The following is a 22,974-nucleotide window of genomic DNA, read 5'->3' on the forward strand; positions in this document are numbered from 1 at the left end:
ACCTTTACCTCACCCCACACATGAAAATTAAGCTGAATTGAATCATACATCTAAATATAAAAGCAAGGCTGGGCTTAGCGGCTCATTCCTGTAATCCCAGCACATTGGGAGACCAAGGGGGCAGGCTCACTTTAGGCTAGGAGTTTATGATCAGCCTGGGCACCATAGTGAGACCCAGTCTTTACTAAAAATAAAAAATAAAAATTGGCTGAGCATGGTGGCAAGCATCTGTAGTCCTTGCTACTTGGGAGGCCGAGGTAGGAGGATTACTTAAGTCCGGGGTTGAAGGCTGCACTGAGACACTACACTCCAGCCTAGGCAACAAAGCAAGACCCTGTCTAACAAAAACAAACGAACAACAAAAAAAAAAAATAAGAGAAAACATTTGTGACCTTGGGGTAAGTAAAGATATGTTAGGATACAAAAAGCACACATTATAAAAGAAAAAAATGAAAGTTCATCAAAATTAAAAGCTGTTCTCTCTCTCACACACATGCATATATACACACACTGTTTTTTTTTTTTTTTTTTTTTTGTGAGACAGAGTTTCACTCTGTTGCCCAGGTTGGAGTGCAGTGGTGTGATCTCGGCTCACCACAACCTCCACCTCCTGGGTTTGTGCCATTCTCCTACCTCAGCCTCCCGAGTATCTTAGACTACAGGCACTTGCCACCATGCCTGGCTAATTTTTTTTTTTTGTATTTTTAGTAGAGATGAGTTTCACCATGTTAGCTAGGATGGTCTTGATCTCCTGACCTCATGATCTGCCTGCCTTGGCCTCCCAAAGTGCTGGGATTACAGGCGTGAGCCACCGCGCCTGGCCTACACTCATTTTTATTTTCATTATTTTTTTTGAGACAGAGTCTCATTCTGTTGCCCAAGCTGGAGTGCAGTGGCACGATCTTGGCTCACTGCAACCTCTGCCTCCTGCCTCGCCCCAAGTGCTGGATACAGAGTGAGCCACCATGCCGGCTCCTCCCAACACATTTTTAAAATGAAAAGGTAGATGATAGACTGGGAAACATGTTCATTTTATATATATGAGAATCGACTTCATTCAGAGTATATAAAGAACTCAACTTGTTAATACAGTACAAATAAACCAGTTATAAAAATGATCAAAAGATTTGAACACTTTGGTAGTTTCTTTAGGAATTAAGTATACACTTTATAAACTACCTAGTCATTCCACTCCTAGGTATTTACTGAAGAGAAATGGAAGCATATATCCATATAAAGATATTTACACAAATGTTCATAGTACCTTTATTTATTGCCAAAAACTTGAAACATCCCAAATGTCCAACAACAGGTGAATAGATACATTGTAATAAATCTATTTAGGGAAACACTATTTGGCACACAAAGAGATGAAGTACTGATATCTGCAGTGTAGATGAAACTCAAAAATGTTATATGCTGAGCAAAACAGGCCAAACTCAAAAGAGCAGAAGTACACGATTCCATTTGCATAACACCTTAAAAACTATCTAATGACTTTTTCTGAGGTTTATGTTGGACTGCTTGAAGGGACATGACTCTGTTTTTTTTTTTTTTTTTTTTTTTTTTTTTTTTTTTTTTTTTTTTTTTTTTTTTTTTGAGACGGATCTTCTCTGTAGCCCAGCTGGAGTGCAGTGGCTCATTTGGCTCACTGCAAGCTCTGCTCCCGGGTTCACGCTATTCTCCTGCCTCATCCTCCCGAGTAGCTGGGACGAGAGGCGCCCACCACCACGCCCAGCTAATTTTCTGTATTTTTAGTAGAGACGGGGTTTCACTGTGTTAGCCAGGATGGTCTCGATCTCCTGACCTCGTGATCCCCCCACCTCTGCCTCCCAAAGTGCTGGGATTACAGGTGTGAGCCACCGCGCCCGGCCAGGGGAGTTGATTTTTTAAAAATACAATTAGGAAGGTGGTTTTCCTCGTTTATTTCTACCTTATTTTTAAAGTTGGAAAATCCTACTCAGTCTTCATTCTTGCATGGCAGTCATCAGTTACAGCATTAAATGAAAATCGTGGATAGGGACAGGTACACAATGAGCTCTCAATAAGAAAAGCTCACTGGTAATACTTCCAAATACATGGAATCGTTGTTTAGAATGGAATGTTACATTTGTTCAAAATTATTTTTCTTTATTCTCTAAAAGTTACAGAAGAATTGTCTTCTCTCCTTAACCAATTCCAGGATTCTTGTGGATGTTCCATTTGACAGGCAAGTATTAGACTTGGTCATTTGATTGGGGTGTTGGCCTTTGGTTATTAAATGCAGGGGCCTGATTAAGGCTAGGATAAGGTGTTTGGAGAGAAGGTTCTGTTGAGTTTCTTCCACAGAGAAGTGATTAGAAGTACCCTACTAGAAAATGTTGTCTCCTAAAGTGATTCTAGTACAGGATAGTGGATAAGAACAGGCTCCGAGAGCCAAACATACTTGGACTCAAGATCTAGCCCTTCCATTATCTTTGCTTATAAGTTTCCTCATTTGTAAAATAGTGACTCTTACCAGCATTAGATACGATAGTGTCTGTAAAGTACTTAATTCCTAGTGTAAGTACAGGTTATTATAAAGAATATTAGTAATTTATTCATTTTGTTATGTAATTATTATTTTATTAGTAATTTACTTTTTAATTATTTAGAAAATAATCATCATCCTAGCCATTCCAGAAGGATTTGAGGCCTTTGCAGTCTCTCAGATTCACAAGTTTTAAAACATTTATAATAGTTGACATAAAAAAGCAGAGAATTGAGGCACAAGCTAACAAGAGCAAAGCCCTTGATCTGTGAATACAAGGTTTAGGCTCAGTCACTTTGTAACTGAGTGATGTTTGCTGCAGCATTTTAGCATTGTCTGCTACTCAGATTACAAATTGCTACCACTCTGGAAACTCCCTTTCTTTTTCAGACCTATCATAGTAGAAACTGAATGATAAATACATTTTTTCTTAGATTTGCTCATCTTTATGTAAATTCTGTGTATTTTGCTTACGTTCTTATTTGCATACTCTCCTATCCCCTGCCTGGTCTTCTCTCTGCCAAATGCTCTTGGTTTTCATAGCTGAGGATTTAAAAGTCCAAGACTGTTTTTGTTATAGGATTACTTAGGGAATGCCGAATGATTTCTTCTGTGTAGTTTCACAAACTTTATATATAATTGTGAGAAAAATAAATACTGCTTTTCAGGTTTGATGCTGCCAAGTTTGTCATGAGATGGCTCTGTATGCATGAAAACCCCAAGATGCAAACAATGGCAGTGAGTGTCACCTCTATTCTGGCTCTGCAGGTTTGTGATTTCTTAAAGGCAAGATGTCTGTCTCTCTAGTCTTTATACAGATGCCATAGTTCACTTGAGCCTTTCTGTTCGCTTATAGCTCTCACCTGAGCAAATGGCACAGCTTGAAGAGCTTTTCATGGCAGTTAAGGTAGGTTCCTTGTCATGTTCATAACCTTTTTTTAAAAAAAGTCAAATTTATGATTGTAGCTTAAAAAAAAATCAAATCATTCCAAAAGGCCTATTAAAGTGAGAAATCTGTAAGACTTTCTCCCCAGAATAAACTTTCTAATTTTGTAGCTATTTCTTTTGGTATGTACCTCCACATTTCTTTTTTCTTTTTTCTTTTTTGAGACAGAATCTCACTCTGTCGCCCAAGCTGGAGTGCAGTGGCACGATCTCGGCTCACAGCAACCTCTGCCTCCTGGGTTCAAGCGATTCTCCTGCCTCAGCCTTCTGAGTAGCTGGGATGATAGGCGTGCATCACCACACCCAGCTAATTTTTGTATTTTTAGTAGAGATGGGGTTTCACCATGTTGGCCAGGCTGGTCTCGAACTCCTGACCTCGTGATCTGTGGGCCTCGGCATCCCAAAGTGCAGGGATTACAGGCGTGAGCCACCACGCCTGGCCATACCTCCACATTTCTAAATAAAATGCTTATACTGTAGTTTCTTGATAGAGCAGTTTTAGGTGTTACTGATTTTGCTACTATGGTAGATAAGAACTTAGCCCTCCTACATATCTTTCTACAAATTACTTCCTCCTCTAGTCCCCAACAAATTTATATCATGATTTTAAATAAATCATTAATCAGTATTTATGTTATGATTGTGTTAACATCGTTCACTAAAAAATTTATATCATTGGGCCGGGTGCTGTGGCTCACGCCTGTAATCCCAGCACTTTGGGAGGCCGAGGCGGGCGGATCACGAGGTCAGGAGATCGAGACCATCTTGGACAACGTGGTGAAACCCTGTCTCTACTAAAAATACAAAAATATAAAAATTAGCTGGGTGTGGTGGTGCGTCCTGTAATCCCAGCTACTTGGGAGGCTGAGGCACGAGGATTGTTTGAGCCCAGGAGGTGAAGGTTGCAGTGAGCTAAGATCGTACAGGTGCACTCCGGCCTGGTGACAGAGTAAGATTCTGTCTCAAAAAACAACGAAACAAAAAACAACATTGTTTTATTCTGTACTTATTTTTTTATTTTCATTTTATTATATGATTTTTTTTTTTTTCCTCGTTGCTCAGGCTAGCGTGCAATGGTGCGATCTTGGCTCACTGTAATCTCTGCCTCCTGGGTTCAAGCGATTCTCCTTCCTCAGCTTCACAAAAAGCTGGGATTACAGGCATGTGCCACCACACCTGGCTAATTTGTATTTTTAGTACAGACAGGGTTTTACTATGTTGGTCAGGCTGGTCTCGAACTCCTGACCCAGTTGATCCACCCACCTCAGCTTCCCAAAGTGCTGGGTTTACAGGTGTGAGCTGCCACACTCAGCCTATTATGAATGTTTATCATTAATGTCTCAGCATATTTTTGTACTTTTTTTAGATGGCATTTGAGCCATCTTTTTTTTTTTTTTTTTTTTGAGCTGTGTGGTCTCTCTCTGTAGCCCAGGCTGGAGTGCAGTGGCGTGATCATGGCTCACTGCAGCCTCGACCTCCTGGACTCAAGTGATCCTCCTACCTTAGCCTCTCAAGTAGTTGGGGCCACAGGTGCATGCCACCAAATGACCAGCCTATATATATATATATATGCGTGTGTGTGTGTGTGTGTGTGTATGTATATTTCTTTTAGTTATTTGTAGAGACGACGTCTTGCTGTGTTGCCCAGGCTGGTCTTGAATTCCTGGGCTCAAGTGGTTCTCCTACCTTGGCCTCTCAAAGTGCTGGGATTACAGGTGTGAGCCACCACAACTGGCTTTTTTTTCTTTTTCGTTGAGTTATTTATTTATTTATTTATTTTTGAGATGGAGTCTCGTTATGTCACTCAGGCTGGAGTGCAGTGGTGCAATCTCAGCTCACTGCAACCTCCGTCTCCTGGGTTCAAGCAATTCTCCTGCCTCAGCCTCCTGAGTAGCTGGGATTACAGGAGCGCACCACCACGCCTTGCTAATTTTTATATTTTTAGTAGAGATGGGGTTTCACTATGTTGGTCAGGCTGGTCTCGAACTCCTGACGTTGTGATCCACCCGCCTCAGCTTCCCAAAGTGCTGGAGTGAGCCACCACGCCCAGGCCAAGTCATTTATATTTTTTGTAAACTGTCTATTCATGGCCTTTATAAGTTTTCTTTTGGGTTACTGGCTTTTTTCTACTTTATAGGATTTTTTTATACATTAAGGAAACAAGCCTTTGACTATGATATTGGGTGCATGTATTTTCTCCCATTTTACTGTTTATCTATTTTTAATTCATTTATGGCATGTTTTATGATGCAATAATTTTTTATTTTCACGTAGTTCATTCTTTTTTATTATGCATCTGGGATTGATGGCACACCTGCAAAGTATTTCCCTCCATCATGAAGTATTTTAAAATATTCTTTGTTTTGTTTTGTTTAAGAGACTTGATCTCATCCTGTGCTGAAGCTGGTGTGTAGTGGGAAGTGGCATGATCATGGTTCATTGCAGCTTCATCTTCCTGGGCTCAAGCGACCCTCTTGAGTAGCTGTGTTTGTAGCCACCACATTCAGCCTCCTCACGTTTTTAATCCTATGATTTCTGTTCTTTCTTTTTTTCTTTGGAATTTTTTTGAGATGTTGGGTCAGTTCAAGTTTTCTTCTCTGTGTGTTTCTACTTGCCTTTGCACTCTTTATGCTACCTTTATCATTAAATTCCCCTGTATATATCTAGTTTTGGACTTTATTCTGTTCCATTAATTTGTGTGTCTGTCTACTCAGTAACTTTTATCTTTTTTTTTTTTTTTTTTTTTTTTTGTGGCGGAGTCCCGCTCTGTCACCAGGCTGGAAGTGCACTGGCGCCATCTCGGCTCACTGCAACCTCTGTCTCCTGGGTTCAAGTGGGAGTCTCCTGAGTAGCTGGGATTATAGGCACATGCCACCACACCAGGATAATTTTTGTATTTTTAGTAGAGACGGGGTTTTACCATTTTGTTCAGCTTGGTCACTAACTTTATCAATACTTAAATATTTAAGATCTGTCCCCGGATTTCTTTTAGTTATCCTTATCTATTTGTTGTTTCTGTGCAGACATCAGCATTGGCTTGCCTGTTTCTGAGAAAAAAAAAACCATTTTCTTTGGGATTGTATTATAGATTGATGTAGAAAAATTGACGTCCTGTAATTTCCCCTGTCTTGGAACAAAAGTGTGTTTATTCAAGTCTTTCATGTCCACCAGAAGTATGTTCAAGTGTTTGTCATTTGCATTGCTGTTATGGGTGGAATCTTATGCTTATGAGTATTTAATATTGAGTATTAGGTTTATTTTGTCTTGTTAACTTGTATGTCTGTTTACAATAGAGATGAAATCAAGAATAAAAATCAAGAATGATTTTGGATGTGTTCATTACTAAGATGCTTGAGATGTCAAGAAGGCAGAGTCTGGCTTTATCACCGAGGCTGGAGTGCAGTGGCCCAATCTCGGCTCACTGCAACCTCCACCTCCTGAGTTCAAGCCATTCTCCTGCCTCAGCCTCCCAAATAACTGGGATTACAGGTGTGTGCCACCATGCCCGGCTAATTTTTTTGTATCTTTAGTACAGATGAGGTTTCGCCATGTTGGCCAGGCTGGTCTTGAACTCCTGACCTCAGGTAATCCACCCGCCTTGGTCTCCCAAAGTGCTGGTATTACAGGTGTGAGCCACCACACCTGGCCCAGTTTGAATTTTTAGTACAGATGGGGTTTCACGATGTTGGCCAGGCTGATGTCAAACTCCTGACCTCAGGTGATCCACCCACCTCGGCCTCCCAAAGTGCTGGGATTATAGGTGTGAGCCACCACACCCAGCAAGATTTCTTTCAAAATGTTACTGCTCATTGATAATGCACCAGCCACCCAAGAATTCTGATGGAGATGTACAAGCAAGGAAGTTAATAATTTTTTCCTGCTTGTTATACGATATCCATTCTGCAGCCCATGGATAAGGGAGTAATTATTAATTTATTATTTATTAATTATATTATTTATTTATTAAGAAACATTTTGTGGCCAGGTGTGGTGGCTCACGCCTGCAATCTCAGCATTTTGGGAGGCCGAGGCAGGCAGATCACTGGTGGTCAGGAGTTTCAGACAAGCCTGGCCAACATGGTAAAATCCCGTCTCTATTAAAAATACAAAAAAATTAGCCCGGCATGGTGGCACACGCCTGTAATCCTAGACACTCAGGAGGCTGAGGTGGGAGGAGCGCTTGAACCTGGGAAGTGGAGGTTGCAGTGAGCTGAGATCAAGCCACTGTACTTCAGCATGGGTGACAGAGTAAGACTCTGTCTCAAAAAAAAAAAAAAAAAAAGAAAAGAAAGAAAGAAAAAAGAAACATAAGGCTAGAGCTGCCATAGGTAGGAATTCCCCTGATGAATCTGGACAAAGTAAACTGAAAACCTTTTGGAAAGGATTCACCATTCTAGATATCATTAAGAAACCACACAGCGGTGGCTCATGTCTGTAATTCTAGCACTTTGGGAGGCCAAGGCGAGCAGATTACTTGAGGCCAGGAATTAGAGACCAGCCTGGGCAACATGGCGAAACCCTGTCTCTATAAAATATTAGCCAGGCATGGTGGCATGCATTTGTACTCTCAGCTACTCAGGAGGCTGAGATGGGAAGATCACCGGAACCCAGGGAGACTGAAGCTGCAATGAGCAGTGATTGTGCCATTGCACTCCAGCCTGGGTGACAGAGAAAGACCCTGTCTCAAAAACAAACAAACAAAAAGAATATTCATGATTCTTGGGAGGAGGTCAAAATATGAACATTACCAGGAGTTCAGAAGTTGATTGGAACCCTTGTGGATAACTTTGAGGGGTCCAATTCTTTAGTGGAAGGAGTAACTGTAGATGCCAAGAGAACTAAAATTATAAATGGAGCCTGGAGATGTGACTGAATTGCTGCAATCTAAAACTTTAACACATGAAGAATTGCTTGTTAGGGAAGAGCAAAGACATATTTTGAGATGGAATCTAGTTCTGGTGAAGATTCTGTGAACATTGTTGGAATGACAACAAAGGACTTTGACTTATTATATAAACCTGGTTGGATGAGACAGCAGCAGAGTTTGAAAGGATTGACTCCAAATTTGAAAGAAGTTCTAGGCCGAGCGCGGTGGCTCATGCCTGTAATCCCAGCACTTTGGGAGGCCGAGGTGGGTGGATCACGAGGTTAACAAATCGAGACCAGCCTGGCCAACATGGTGAAACCCCATCTCTACTAAAACTACAAAAATTAGCCAGGTGTGGTAGCATACGCCTGTAGTCCCAGCTACTGGGGAGGCTGAGGCGGGAGAATCACTTGAACCCAGGAGGTGGAGGTTGCAGTGAGCCGAGATTGCCCCACTGCACTCCAGCCTGGGCAACAAGAGAGTGAAACTCCCTCTCAAAAAAAAAAAAAAAAAAAAAAAAAAAGAAGTTCTTTCTTGAAAGGAAGGGTCAATTGATGGGGCAAACATAATTGCTATCTTAAGAAATTGCCACAGCCACCCCATCCTTCAGTAGCCACCATTTTGATCAGTCAGCAGCCATCCACATTGAGACAAGACCCTCCGCCAGCAAAGAGATTATCACTTGCTGAAGGCTCAGGTGATTTAGCGTTTTTTAGCTCACTCTCTCTATGTATATACATATTTTTTAAGGTAGAGTCTTGCTCTGTTGCCCAGGCTGGAGTGCAGTGGTGGGGACACATCTCAACTGCAGCCTCGACCTCCTGGGCTCAAGTGATCTTCCTGCCTCAGCCTCCTGAGTGGCTGGGGCCACAGGTGCATATCACCACACCCAGATAATTTTTTACGTTTTTTTTTTTTTTTTTTGTAGAGACAGGGTCTAGCCATGTCACTCAGGTTGGTCTCGAGCTCTTGGGCTCAAGCGATTCTCCTGCCACTGCCTCCCAAAGTGCTATGATTATAGGCGTGAGCTACTGTGCCCAGCCATAAAATATTTTTAAATTAAAGTATCTACATTGGGCCCGGTGTGGTGGCTCATGCCTGTAATCCCAGCAACTTAGAAGGCTGAGGCGGGCGGATCACGTGAGGTTAGGAGTTTGAGACCAGCCTGGCCAACATGGCGAAACCCCATTTCTACTAAAAATATAAAAATTAGCCGGGTGGGGTGGCATGAGCCTGTAATCTCAGCTACTCGGGAAGCTGAGGCAGGAGAATCCCTTGAACGCGGGAGTTGGATGTTGAAGTGAGCTAAGATCATGCCACTGCACTCCAGCCTTGGCAACACGGTGAGACTGTCTCAAAAAAAAAAGGTATCCACGTTGTTTTTTAGACGTAGTGCTATTGCACACTTAATAGACTACATTATAGTGTAAACATAGCTTTTGTATGCAGTGGGAAAACAAATTTGTGGTGGCCGGGCGCGGTGGCTCACGCCTGTAATCCCAGCACTTTGGGAGGCCGAGGCGGGCGGATCACGAGGTCAGGAGATCAAGACCATCCTGGCTAACAGGGTGAAAACCCCGTCTCTACTAAAAATACAAAAAATTAGCCGGACGTGGTGGCAGGCGCCTGTAGTCCCAGCTACTCGGGAGGCTGAGGCAGGAGAATGGCGTGAACCTGGGAGGTGGAGCTTGGAGTGAGCTGAGATTGTGCCACTGCACTCCAGCCTGGGCGACAGAGTGAGACTCTGTCTCAAAAAAAAAAAAAACAAATTTGTGTTACTTGTTTTATTGTGGTGGTCTGGAATTGCACCCACAGTCTCTCCTAGATGCGCCTGTTTATTGGAAAAAAAATAGGATGAACCAGAAAAGGAGACTGAGAAGGAGCATCCAAAGTACATTAGAAGGAAGCCGAGAGAGGGTGTTTTAGAATCTAAGAGGAATATTTCAGGAAAAATTGGGCCATCATATCAAATACTACTGAGTGGTTGAGTGACATGAGGACAGAGTTGACCATTGGATTTGGCAAGAGGAAGTCATTAGTCACTTTGATTATGTTATTTCAGTGAGGTGGCAGGCCAAAACCTGATTGGAATAGGATGGAATAGCAAATGGGAGGTGAGAAATGGATCTAACTTTTTGATATAATTTAATGAGAAGGAAAGCAGAGGTGGGGTCAGTCTTTAAAAAGATCGACTACATTAAGACATATTTTGTGCCCACGAGAAGAGTTCTAAAGAGGGAGAAGTTGACGCCACAAGCAAAATAAAAGGAAATAATTTTGGTGCTGAATCTCTGTATGTGCAGAAATTGAGTTTAGAGTAGAAGTAAAGATGTTTGCTTTAGATTGGAGCAGAATGGAAGGCAGAGTATGTTGATGGAAATGCAAGTAGGTTGGTAGCTTTTGTTAGGAAGAGTGGGTGTATTTCTCAATGAAAAAGAAGATGAAATCAAATGAGGGGAGTGAGAAGATGGTGATTCAAGTTTGAGGAGAGAGAATCAAGAAATAGTAGTCCTTGGAGCAAATTCGTTGGGAAGTAAAGTAGTATGACAAATACAGTTAAGTGCTGTTTTGAAATTTATGAGCAGATATTGAAACTGAGACCAGGTGAGCTCAGTCTTTTTCAACATTAATATGTTGAATGTTGGGAGGTATGAAGTAGACTGATAGTTACATTTAACTCAGGTAGGAGTTTTGCCATATAATATAATGCAGGAACATATCCCAGGAATATAAAGTTGCTGGAAGGGGTAACAGGACTAGATAAGATACAGATAAAGAGAGCAGGCCAGGCACTTGTCATATGACAACAGATAAGTCTCCTCTGTGTCTTAGATTTTTCATCTGAAAAAGGGGCCTCAGTTGAAAAAATGGTATCTGTCATAGTAGTAATAGTGTACAGTTATTTTGAGTATCATTAAGCTAAATCATATGACCAAGGGCTGGCCACTGTGATACGCTCAGGGACAGGCTCACTTCCCCTGCTCCTGGCCTTGCTCTCGTTCATCTAACTAGCTGCCTAGGTGAGTGCACCTGTCTCATCTAACACTCTTCTCTTGACTCTCACAGATTTATTTTTATTTATTTATTTTTTTTTTTTGAGACGGAGTCTCACTCTGTTGCCCAGGCTGGAGTGCAGTGGCGCAATCTCGGCTCACCGCAAGCTCCGCCTCCCAGGTTCAAGCCATTCTCCTGCCTCAGCCTCCCAAGTAGCTGGGACTACAGGTGCCCACCACCACGCCCGGCTAATTTTTTGTATTTTTAGTAGAGATGGGGTTTCACTGTGTTAGCCAGGATGGTCTTGATCTCCTGACGTCGTGATCTGCCCGCCTCGGCCTCCCAAAGTGCTGGGATTACAGGCGTGAGCCACCGTGCCCGGCCACAGATTTATTTTTGTGACGAAGTCTCTTGACACATTGTCTCCTGACTGGGCAGAATATTTGAGTTGGTCTCATTCTTCTTGAAAACATACATTCTGATTTGTTTGGTGCCTTGTTATATTTTATGTATCTTTTCATCAGCTGGTTAAAGTGAAAATTGTTTTGTCTTTTTCCTCTCACATGACAGTCTGATATCGAAAGAGACCATAAATACTAGCTTGACTTCCTTCTAGAAATGTTGATCTCAAATGGTACTTTGCAGTCTAAGTGAACCAGTGGCCTCTTCAAGATGTGAGGTCATGTGATGGAATGCTGGCCTGGTGGTGTAGCCCCACTGACCTGCTCAGTGGCTTAGAGCAGCAGACTTTTTCCTGCCCCAAACTTTGCCTGGCATGTGCTTCCTCCCCCTCTCCCTCCAGCCCTGTTCCTTCATGTCCCCATTTCTTACTGGGCTGGCTTATCCTCTTTTTCTTCTGGTCTCAGTTACATAATATCTTTGTATGGAGGCTTCCCTCTCCCACCCTTCCTAAAGCCTAAATTTTAGGCTTTTATGTGTTTCCATCAGATAACCAAAATTTAAAATTCTTTTATTTAATTGAGAAAAGCCAACTTTTGTTTTGTCTGCCTTCTACCCTTTTTTTTTTTTTTCTTTTGTACTTGGCTTAGAGAAGGTGTTGACTAAGTGTTCTAAATAAAAATAATGGAATAGCTAATAATGTACTTGATATGAACTTGATGACCATATACCAAGAACTGGAGTAAGTGCTCACTAAACTTAAATTGTTTTTCATTTAATCCTCACAAAAACTGTAAGAAGTAGTTGTAATTTATTTTATAGAAAGAAAATAGATCACAAAGCTACTAAGTGGCAGAACTTGGGTTTAGAACCGAGGTTTGATGTGTCTTAACATTGCTTTCCTTATACTGCAATTGATTATTCATTAGAGCATCTAACTCCCTATCTGTTTGGTTTTTAGGAACTTCTAGCAATAGTAAAACAAAAGACTACTGAGAATTTAGATGATGTCACCCTCTTGTTTACTTTGAAAGCACTTTGGAATCTTACAGATGGGTCTCCAGCTGCCTGCAAACACTTTATTGAAAATCAAGGATTGGAAATCTTCATCCAAGTCTTGGAGGTGGGAAGACAGGATTGAGTTTATATGTAAAGTTCTTTTCTTCATGATAAAGTAACCTGTATGTATATATTTTTTCGACAGACCTTTTCAGAGTCAGCAATACAAAGCAAAGTACTTGGTCTTTTGGTAAGGTGAATTGTTTTGAATTAATTTTAATTGCTTTAAAACAAAACCTAACACTTATATAGTACCTACTATATGCTAGGCACTATTGTAAGCAATTTACATGTATAAACTCATTTAATCTTTACATTAGCCCTATAGAGTAAATACTATTGTATGTCAGTTATCTATTGTTGTGAACAAACTATAGCTTAGTGGCTTAAAACAGTAGCCATTTAATTTACTTATGAATCTGTGGGTCAGTAGTTTGAGCTCAGTTCAGCTGTAAAGTTCTTCTGGTCTGTCTGGTCTCATGTGGGGTCACTTATGTAGCTGCAGTCATCTGGTGGCTTGACTGGGGCTGGAGGGTCTAAGATGGCCTGACTCTCGTGTCTGACAGTTGGTGCTGCTTACTAGCTGGCGGGCTTTGTGTCCACAGGCTTCTCCACATGGCAGTCTCTAGAGGGCAGGCCCCATTGTCCAAGTGCTTTTTAAACCTCTGCTTATGTCACCTTGCTAATGTTTCATAGGACAACACAGGTTATATATTTAAGCCCAGATTAAAGGCAGTAAAGTCACATTGCTATGGGGTGTATATACAGGGATAGGAAAAGTTGTGTTATTTTTGTATTCTACTATATGCTGTTATCCACGTTTCATAGAGAATCTGAGTCCCAGAAGTGCCGTTTATCCTAATTAGAACTCAAACTCGGCTGGGCACAGTGGCTCATGCCTGTAATCCCAGCACTTTGGGAGGCCGAGGTGGGTGGATCACCTGAGGTCAGGAGTTCAAGACCAACCTGGCCAACATGGTGAAACCCTGTCTCTACTAAAAATACAAAAATTAGCTGGGCATGGTAGCACATGCCTGTAATCCCAGCTACTTGGGAGGCCGAGGCAGGAGAATCACTTGAACCTGGGAGGCAGAGATTGAAATGAACCAAGACCGTGCCACTGCACTCCAGCCTGGGCAACAAGAACGAAACTCTGCTCAAAAAACAAAAAACAAACAAAAAAACTCAAACTCAGTCAGTCTGGCTCCAGACCCTCTGATATTAATCACTTTACTATACTACTTCTTTATCCAGGAAGTCTATTTTTTAGCAGTTTCTTTGTTGATACTTATATACTGACTCTCAATCAAGGTATTCTACAATTGAGAAATTTCTTTGTTTCCTAAAGCTAAAGGTGAAGATTTTTCAATAAGTAATAAAGACATATAGTAAGCACCTGCACTTTGCCATGCCATATGTATTGGAAAGACACAGATGCATGAAGTATGTCAAGGTGATGGTGCTCATAACTTTGGGAAGGCAGTGTTAGACATATGTACAAATAGGTGTCTGATTTACAACTGACAAGTGACTGCTGCAAGAGAGGCACTGAGTCCATTGGGAGCCTTGGTTCTAGGTCCTGAACTCGTTGAAAACATGGAGGGGACTGTGCCTTATTTTCGTGTATCTCACACATACAGGACTCACAACAAAGTAGATGTGAAAGGCTTCACAGAGAGGAGTAAATGATTAATACTGGAAATCTGGAAGGTACGGAAAAGTATAAAGAAGGGACAGTCATTTTTAGCTAGGGAAGATTATTTATAATGTAATCAATAAGTGTAATCATTGAGGAACACTGTAAAATGGAATGGTTAGAATTTGGGGAAAAGGTAGGAAGGTGAAAAGGAATGGGAAATAATGCCAGAAAGTTGGATTGATGCCTCATATATCCTATACAATTCTACATATCCTACCAGCTGACCTAAAAGATCTTCCATTTTTCTTATTTATTTATTTATTTTTGTCTCGCTCTTGTCACCCAGGCTGGAGTGCAATGGCGTGATCTCGGCTCACTGCAACCTCTGCCTCCCAGGTTCAAGTGATTCTCCCACTTCAGCCTCCCGAGTAGCTAGGATTACAAGCATGTGCCACCACGCCCAGCTAAGTTTTGTATTTTTTTTAGTAGAGACAGGGTTTCATCACGTTGGCCAGGATGGTCTTAATCTCTTGACCTTGTGATCCACCTGCCTCAGCCTCCCAAAGTGCTGGGATTATAGGCGTGAGCCACCGCGCCCAGCCCACTTTTTTTTTTTTGAGAGATCCAGAATGTGAGGATTTACAAGAAAAATCTTGGGACTCACCTGTGGTGCCCCTTTCGGTTGTGCTAAGAATGTCTTGTTAGGGGGTAACATATGATAGACTTAACACTGAAATCATGCGTAGATGAGAGATATAGCTGGTCTTGGGAAAAACAGGCTTTGGGGGGACATCTCAATTTCTGCTTCAATCTTTAGTGTCCTATGCACCTCAATATACTAGTGTCTAGAGTATGCTTTCCTGAATGGTTCATCTGAAGCAGCAGTTAATGCTAACACAAACTGCTGTGTTTACTTTGATTGTTTAACCTCATTAAACCTTTGGTTTTTCATTTTTGTAGACAGAATCTCCCAGTGATTCCAGCCTCCTGGCATTGACATCCCCTACCCTTGAGTGTGGGCAGGACCTGTTTCTTGATTCTAGCCAAGGGAATATGGCAAAGATGATAAGATATCACTCCCATGATTATGTTACTATATACTTATATGTATCTGTCTTGCTAGCAGGCCCACTGTAGGGACTCTTTCTCTCTGGCCCTGAAGGAGCAAACAGTCATGAAGTAAGTGGTTGGAGGAGGGAGAAGCCCACCTTTTAAGGAACTTGGGGCAGCTTCTAGGAGCTGAACATGGCCTCCAGCAAGAAACTGAATCAGTCAGTCCTGCAGCCACCGGAAATGAATTCTGCCAGTAGTCTGAGTGAGGTTGGCAGTAAATTCTCCCCCAGTGGAGCCTCCAGGTGAAAATGCAGCCCAGCCAACACTTTGATTGCAGCCCTGTGAGATCTCAGAGAAGAGGGTCTAGCTAAGTCATGCTGAGACTCCTGCCCCACAGAAACCAGGGAATCATAAATGCATGTTGTTTTACGCCACTAAGTTTGTGGTAATTTGTTACACAGCATAGAAAACTAGTGTAACATATAAAATAAAATACTGCCTGAATTTCATTGTTGTTGTTAAAAGATAACATAACATTGAGCAGGCCTTCAGTAATGTTAAGTATTTGAGTTAGGCCTTGATTTGTATTCTAGTTCATCCAGTTATTAGCAGTGTGAACTTGACAAGTTTGTCTTGCTTAGTGTCACATTTCTTTGTAGTCGTATTTTAAAGATTAAACGAGATATGGTAGATAAAAAGACAACTTTATTTATCTAGTACTGTGCCTGGCACTTGGTAAGTACTTATTTAATGATTGTTGTTAATGATCATCCTCATCAAGGGAGTTGGATTGTGGGTTTTAGACTAGCTTGAGGCAGAGGCGGGTATAGAAGTAAGAGTTCTGAATTTATCTGACCTGAGGAGCAGGAAAGTGAAAAAAGCCAATTCCTGATTCTACCCTCCTTGTCTCTGGGGTTCTCCGCTCCATCTGACCTGTAGAACAACATAGCAGAAGTCAGAGAGCTCTCTTCCAAGCTGGTGACCGAAGATGTGCTGAAGCATATCAACAGTTTACTCTGTAGCAGGGAAATGGAAGTCAGCTATTTTGCTGCAGGTATCATAGCCCACCTGACATCTGACAGACAGCTTTGGATATCCCGTGACTTCCAGAGGCGTACTCTTCTCCAAGATCTGGTACAGGAACCACATTCTTCTTTACAAAATCCAGAGTAATCTCTAATTACAGAAAATGTAGTTTTCTAAATCATAATAATATGATTGTAGAAAGTGGGAAAAATATAGAAAAACTTACTACTAACCCATATCTTTCCATCCAAAACTCTCTCTCTTAACATTTTGTTGCATATGACTTATTTCATTCCTCATTCTCATCAGCTTTTTTAAAAAACTATTTACTTTATTGTTTCTCTTTTTTTGAGACAGGGTCTGTCTCCCAGGGTGGAGCACAGTGGCACAATTCACAGCACACTGCAGCCTCAACCTCGGAGGCTTAGGCGGTCCTCCCACCTCAACCTCCCAAGTAGCTGGGACTATAGATGTGTGCCACCACACCCAGCTAATTTTTTGTATTTTTTGTAAATGGGGTTTTGTCCTGTTGGCCAGGCTGTTCTCAAACTCCTGAGCTCAAGCGATCTGCCTACCTTGGCCTCCCAAAGTGCTGGGAATACAGGCATGAGCCATCGTGCCTAGCCAACTTCCTTATTTCTAAATAACATATTATGCTGCTGTTCTTGACTTTATTGCTTTAGGAATCTATCAATTCATTTTCCCACTTTGGGAAACTAAGATTCTTTTTCTCACTGTTTCGATGCACAGCCTTTGTAAGTGTATACTCAAGGTATAAATCTTCATATATATTCTGTATACTTCACCTTCTCAGGATTTTCTTTCCCAGAGCCTTTGCGTTCCTTCCATGTGGTCTGCTTGTTTTGTATACAGTATATGGTGGACTGCTGTCATCCTCGGATGTTCCTTTACTATCATCCTTGGGGACTCCCTTTGCCTCTCTTGTTGGATTCCGTGTTTCCTGGCTTATGTGCCTCCCTATATCTTGGTTTACTCCTACCTTTTGTTGGACCATATTCTCCAGTAGTTTCCTAAGACAGTCATGAAATGAGACTATACCTGTTTAAAAAGGCCTTTATTTTACCCTCACATTTAATTGATCAAATGGCTGAGTATAGAATTCTAGCTTTGAAATATTTTTCCTTGGGGGGAGGGGGGAGGGACAGCATTAGGAGATATACCTAATGCTAAATGACGAGTTAATGGGTGCAGCACAGTTTCCCAATGGCACATGGATACATACGTAACAAACCTGCACATTGTGCACATGTACCCTAAAACTTAAAGTATAATAATAATAATAATAATAAAAAGAAAAAAAACCTTTTCCTTCAGAATTTAAAAATGTTTGCTCCATTGTCTTTTACTTGTCAGGATCACTGTTGAGAACTCCCGTGCAATTTTTTTTTAAGCTTTAAGGTTTTTGTCCTTTGTCCTCAGTGTTGAGAAATCACAATGGCTTGCCTTGCGGGTTTATTTTCATTTTTTTGTTAATTTTTTTCTTCTTTGTGGGTTTATTTTATTTTTATTTTCATTTTTATTTTTTTTTGAGACGGAGTCTCACTCTGTCACCCAGGCTGGAGTGCAGTGGCGCGATCTCGGCTCACTGCAAGCTCTGCCTCCTGGGTTCACGCCATTCTCCTGCCTCAGCCTCTCCGAGTAGCTGGGACTACAGGTGCCCGCCACCATGCCCGGCTAATTTTTTGTATTTTTAGTAGAGACGGGGTTTCACCGTGGTCTCAATCTCCTGACCTCGTGATCCACCCGCCTCGGCCTCCCAAAGTGCTGAGATTACAGGTGTGAGCCACCGCGCCCGGCCGACATTTCTTTAATCATTTTTTTCTGGGATGTTGGCCTTCCCAGACTCATCTTTTCATATCTATCTCACTTTCTTTTTTGTTCTGAATCCTCTTCTAAAAATATAATATCCTGTTTTTGTTTCATAGTTCCTGTATCTATTTTTCTCTTTATCTCTTTGAATGTAATAATGATAATTTTAAATTTTATTTTATTTTATTTTTATATTATGTTATTTTATGTTATGTTATTTTATTTTATTTTATTTTAATCTTTTTGAGGTAGGCTCTCACTCTGTTGTCCAGGCTGGAGTGCAGTGGCACCATCTCAGCTCACTGCAACCTCCACCTCCTGGGTTCAAGTGATTCTCCTGCCTCAGCCTCCCAAGTAGCTGGGATTACAGGTGTGGTAATGCACACCTGTATTTTGTTATTTTGGTAATTATAATTACCACAATAATTACTGTGTTTTTAGTAGAGACGACTTCACCATGTTGGCCAAGCTGGTCTAGAATTCCTGACCTCAAGCAATCCACCTGCCTTGGCCACCTGTAGTGCTAGGATTACAGGCGTGAGCCACCATGCCCGGCCAATTTAAAAAAGAGATTTTTTTTTTTTTTTTGAGATGAGTCTCGGTCTGTTGTCCAGGCTGGAGTGCAGTGGTGTGATCTCAGCTCATTGCATCCTCCACCTCCTGGGTTCAAATTATCCTCCCACCTCAGCCTCCCAAGTCGCTGGACTATAGCTGCGTGCCACCATACCTGACTGACTTTTGTATTTTTAGTAGTGACAGGGTTTCATCATGTTGGCCAGGCTAGTTGTAAATTCCTGACCTTAAGGGATCTGCCCACCTCAGCCTCCAAAAGTGCTGGGATTACACGCATGAGCCATCATGCCCAGCCTAATTTTTAAGTTTTCCTGTTCGTTTCCTGCAAGTTGCTTTTTTTCCTATTTATTTTGTTCCATTGTGTTAGAGATTTTCCTAAAGTAAGGGTGATCCTGAGCTGTCCGTGGGGACAGCTAAGAGTGGGACTGATTGAAAACTGCAGACAGGTAGAATGTGTCAGAGGTTCGCTCTGTCGCTTCGGCTGGAGTGCAATGGCACGATCATAGCTCACTGCTGCCTCTGCTTCCTGGGTTCAAGTGATCCCTCCAGCTCCCGAGTAGCTGGGATTACCGGGGCCTGCCACCACGCCCAGCTAATTTTTGTATTTTTTTTTTTTTTTTTTTTTAGTAGAGACGGGGTTTCACCATGTTGGTCAGGCTTGTCTCAAACTGCTGACCTTAAGTGATCCACCCACCTCAGCCTCCCAAAGTGCTGGGATTACAGGAGTCAGGCACTGCACCCAGCCAATAAATAAAATAAAAAAAAAAAAAAATTAGCTGGGCATGGTCGGGTGCGGTGGCTCACGCCTGTAATCCCAGCACTTTGGGAGGCCGAGGCGGGCGGATCACAAGGTCAGGAGATCAAGACCATCCTGGCTAACACGGTGAAACCCTGTCTCTACTAAAAATACAAAAAATTAGCCGGGCGTGGTGGCGGGCAACTGTAGTCCCAGCTACTTGGGAGGCTGAGGCAGGAGAATGGCGTGAACCCGGGAGGCGGAGCTTGCAGTGAGCCGAGATCACGCCACTGCACTCCAGCCTGGGCAACAGAGTGAGACTCTGCCTCAAAAAAAAAAAAAAAAAAAAAGCCGGGCATGGTGGTGGGCACCTGTAATCCCAGCTACTTGGGAGGCTGAGACAGGAGAATTGCTTGAACTCAGGAAGCAGAGGTTACAGTGAGCCGAGATCGTGCCATCGCACTCCATGAGCCTGGGCAACAAGAGTGAAAATTCATCTTCCAAAAAAAAAAAAAATTATGAGCTTCATTGCCAATAGTCTGAAAACCTAGTAAAAGAAGAGAGTTGAGGGGTGGGGAATCTCAACATTTAGTATTTAGGTTTTAACTCCAGACACACCTGTTTTTAGCATGGTGTTCCACCTTGAATTGTTTGTGGGGTTGCCCAGTCCAGACGTTTTTATTAAGGATCACAGAAGAAATCGGGGAGTCCGAATCCTTTGAACCAGTCTTCCTATTTTCTTTTTCTTTCTTTTTTTTTTTTTCCAAAATGGAGTCTCGCTCTGTCGTCCAGGCTGGAGTACAGTGCAGTGGCGCCATCTCGGCTCACTGCAACCTCTGCCTCCTGGCTTTAAGCGATTCTCCTGCCTCAGCCTCCTGAGTAGCTGGGATTACAGGCACACACCACCATACCCGGCTAATTTTTGTATTTTTTTTAGTAGAGATGGGGTTTCACCGTGTTGGCCAGGCTGGTCTCGAACTCCTGACCTGACCCCAGGTGATCTACCCGCCTTGGCCTCCCAAAGTGCTGGGATTACAGGCATGAGCCACCGTGCCTGGCCCACTCCTCCTATTTTCAGCCCTACCTGTAATTTTACTTCAGGAAGTACCTCATGTGTCAATTTTTTTTTTTTTTTTTTTTTTTGAGATGGAGTCTTGCTCTTTCGCCCAGGCCAGACTGCAGTGGCGCAATCTCGGCTCACTGCAAGCTCCGCCTCCCGGATTCATGACATCCTCCTGCCTCAGCCTCCTGAGTATTTGGGACTACAGGCGCCCCCACTGTGCCCAGCTAGTTTTTTGTATTTTTAGTAGAGACGGGGTTTCACCCTGTTAGCCAGGATGGTCTTGATCTCCTGACCTCGTGATTCGCCCGCCTCGGCCTCCCAAAGTGCTGGGATTACAGGCGTGAGCCACCACGCTCAGCCTCATGTGCCAAATTTTTAAGTCTCTTAGGGGTTCTCTTCAAATTGGTTTATGTTTTTTGTTTTGTTTTGTTTTGTGTGTGTGTGTGTGTGTGTGTTTTTTTTTTGTGATGCCCGGCTAATTTTTTTTTGTATTTTTAGTAGAGACGGGATTTCACCGTGTTAGCCAGGATGGTCTCAATCTCCTGACCACATGATCCGCCCGCCTTGACCTCCCAAAGTGCTGGGATTACAGGCGTGAGCCACTGCGCCCAGCCTGGTTTGTGTTTTAACCTTTCCAAGTGCTAGGTATTAAATCAGTTACCATTTTTCCATGTGCATTGTTCTTTGTTTTACTTTCTGTTAATGGGATTATGGAGGGAGTAGAGGTAAATGTGTGCTCAGTCCAGTATCTTTAAACAGATGCCCCTTGTTCTTGTAATTTTTCCCACATTATTAAGATATTCTATGTATATAATCGTTATGTGATTGATATTTTGCCAAGTAAATGTATCTAAATTTGTTCAACCATTCCCAGATTTTGAAACATTTTGTTGTAAATGATGGATTATTCAAATCTTGGTTTCTCTCTCTTGTTTTTGGAGTAGCATGCAACCATACAGAATTGGCCAAGTTCAAGTTGTAAGATGACAGCATTGGTGACCTATAGGTAATTTCATGGCGTTGTGCTTTTCTTCTTCTTTTTTTTTTTTTTTTTTTGAGATGGAATATTGCTCTGTCACCCAGGCTGGAGTGCAGTGGTGCAATCTTGGCTCACTGCAAGCTCCACCTCCTGGGTTCACACCATTCTCCTGCCTCAGCCTCCTGAGTAGCTGGGACTACAGGCACCCGCCACCATGCCAGGCTAATTTTTTGTATTTTTAGTAGAGACGGGGTTTCACCATGTTAGCCAGGATGGTCTCAATCTCCTGACTTCATGATCTGCCCGCCTCGGCCTCCTAAAGTGCTGGGATTACAGGCGTGAGCCACCGTGCCTGGCCCAATGTTGTGCTTTTCTTAAAGGCCGTACTCAGTGATACGGTGATAGCGTGTTAGAGTCAGTTAGCCTTATGTTCAAATCCTATTTCTCTGTGATATTGGGAAGGTCATTTCTAGAAGGTCAGCTTTCCTTGTCTGTAAAATGAGGCTGACAGTGTGCAAGATTGAGGATGCAATGAGATATTGAACATATAAAGAGTTTAACACAGAATGCAGTTTCTTAAATAATAGCTTCATTGTATGCTCGGTCACAGGGAGCAGTTGACCCTGTGGGGAAAATGTTGAAATTTCTTTTTTTTTCAACCTTTTGAGTCAGGGTCTCGCTCTGTTGCCCAGGCTGGAGCTGGAATGCAGTGGCGGGATCACATCTCAATGCAGCCTTGACTTCCCAGGCTCAAGTGATCCTCCCACTTGAGGATCCTCCCACTTGGCCCCACAGGCATGTGCCACCAGGCCCAGCTAATTTTGTTTGTTTGTTTTGTAGAGATGGGGGCTCACCTTGTTGCCTAGGCTGGTCCCGAATTCCTGAGCTCAAACAATCCACCTGCCTTGGCCTCCCAAAGTGCTGGGATTACAGGCATGAGCCACCATGCCCGGCTGTGAAAATTATATACATTATTATATTAATTATGTAGTATAAATTATTATATCCCTGAACACTGGCCTGAGTTCGGGATTAACATCTTTGTACTTCTTTTTGTTTTAGATCTTTCAAGACATTTTTCCCGCTCCTTGGCAACTTCTCTCAACCAGAGGTTCAGCTCTGGGCACTATGGGCTATGTATCATGTCTGCAGTAAAAATCGTATGTATTCAACATATATTCAAAACATAATAGTTTTCCACCTATTTTTCTGTGTAATGATTAAGTTTGAGATGGATGTGCAAAAATTGTCTACCTCTGTCCTCTGAATTTAGGTGTGTTTAAAAAGAAACTGAAAAAAGAT

The 22,974-nt window shown here is 42.2% G+C and overlaps 1 protein-coding gene across 2 annotated transcripts in view; it reads left to right on the forward strand.

Moving 5' to 3' along the window:
• The window catches only part of ZYG11A (zyg-11 family member A, cell cycle regulator), a 62,033-nt gene that overhangs the window by 31,654 nt on the left and 7,405 nt on the right, over window positions 1–22,974 (forward strand). For both annotated transcript variants that reach the window (XM_030818818.1, XM_030818819.1), the window contains 8 exons: window positions 2,145–2,209; window positions 3,178–3,277; window positions 3,366–3,416; window positions 12,676–12,837; window positions 12,919–12,963; window positions 16,405–16,599; window positions 21,638–21,699; window positions 22,735–22,832. In XM_030818818.1, the coding sequence (XP_030674678.1) occupies window positions 2,145–2,209; window positions 3,178–3,277; window positions 3,366–3,416; window positions 12,676–12,837; window positions 12,919–12,963; window positions 16,405–16,599; window positions 21,638–21,699; window positions 22,735–22,832 (778 nt within the window). The remainder of the gene's footprint in view (window positions 1–2,144; window positions 2,210–3,177; window positions 3,278–3,365; window positions 3,417–12,675; window positions 12,838–12,918; window positions 12,964–16,404; window positions 16,600–21,637; window positions 21,700–22,734; window positions 22,833–22,974) is intronic.

This window comes from Nomascus leucogenys, chromosome 9 (genome assembly GCF_006542625.1).
Source record: "Nomascus leucogenys isolate Asia chromosome 9, Asia_NLE_v1, whole genome shotgun sequence".
NCBI lineage: Eukaryota > Metazoa > Chordata > Mammalia > Primates > Hylobatidae > Nomascus > Nomascus leucogenys.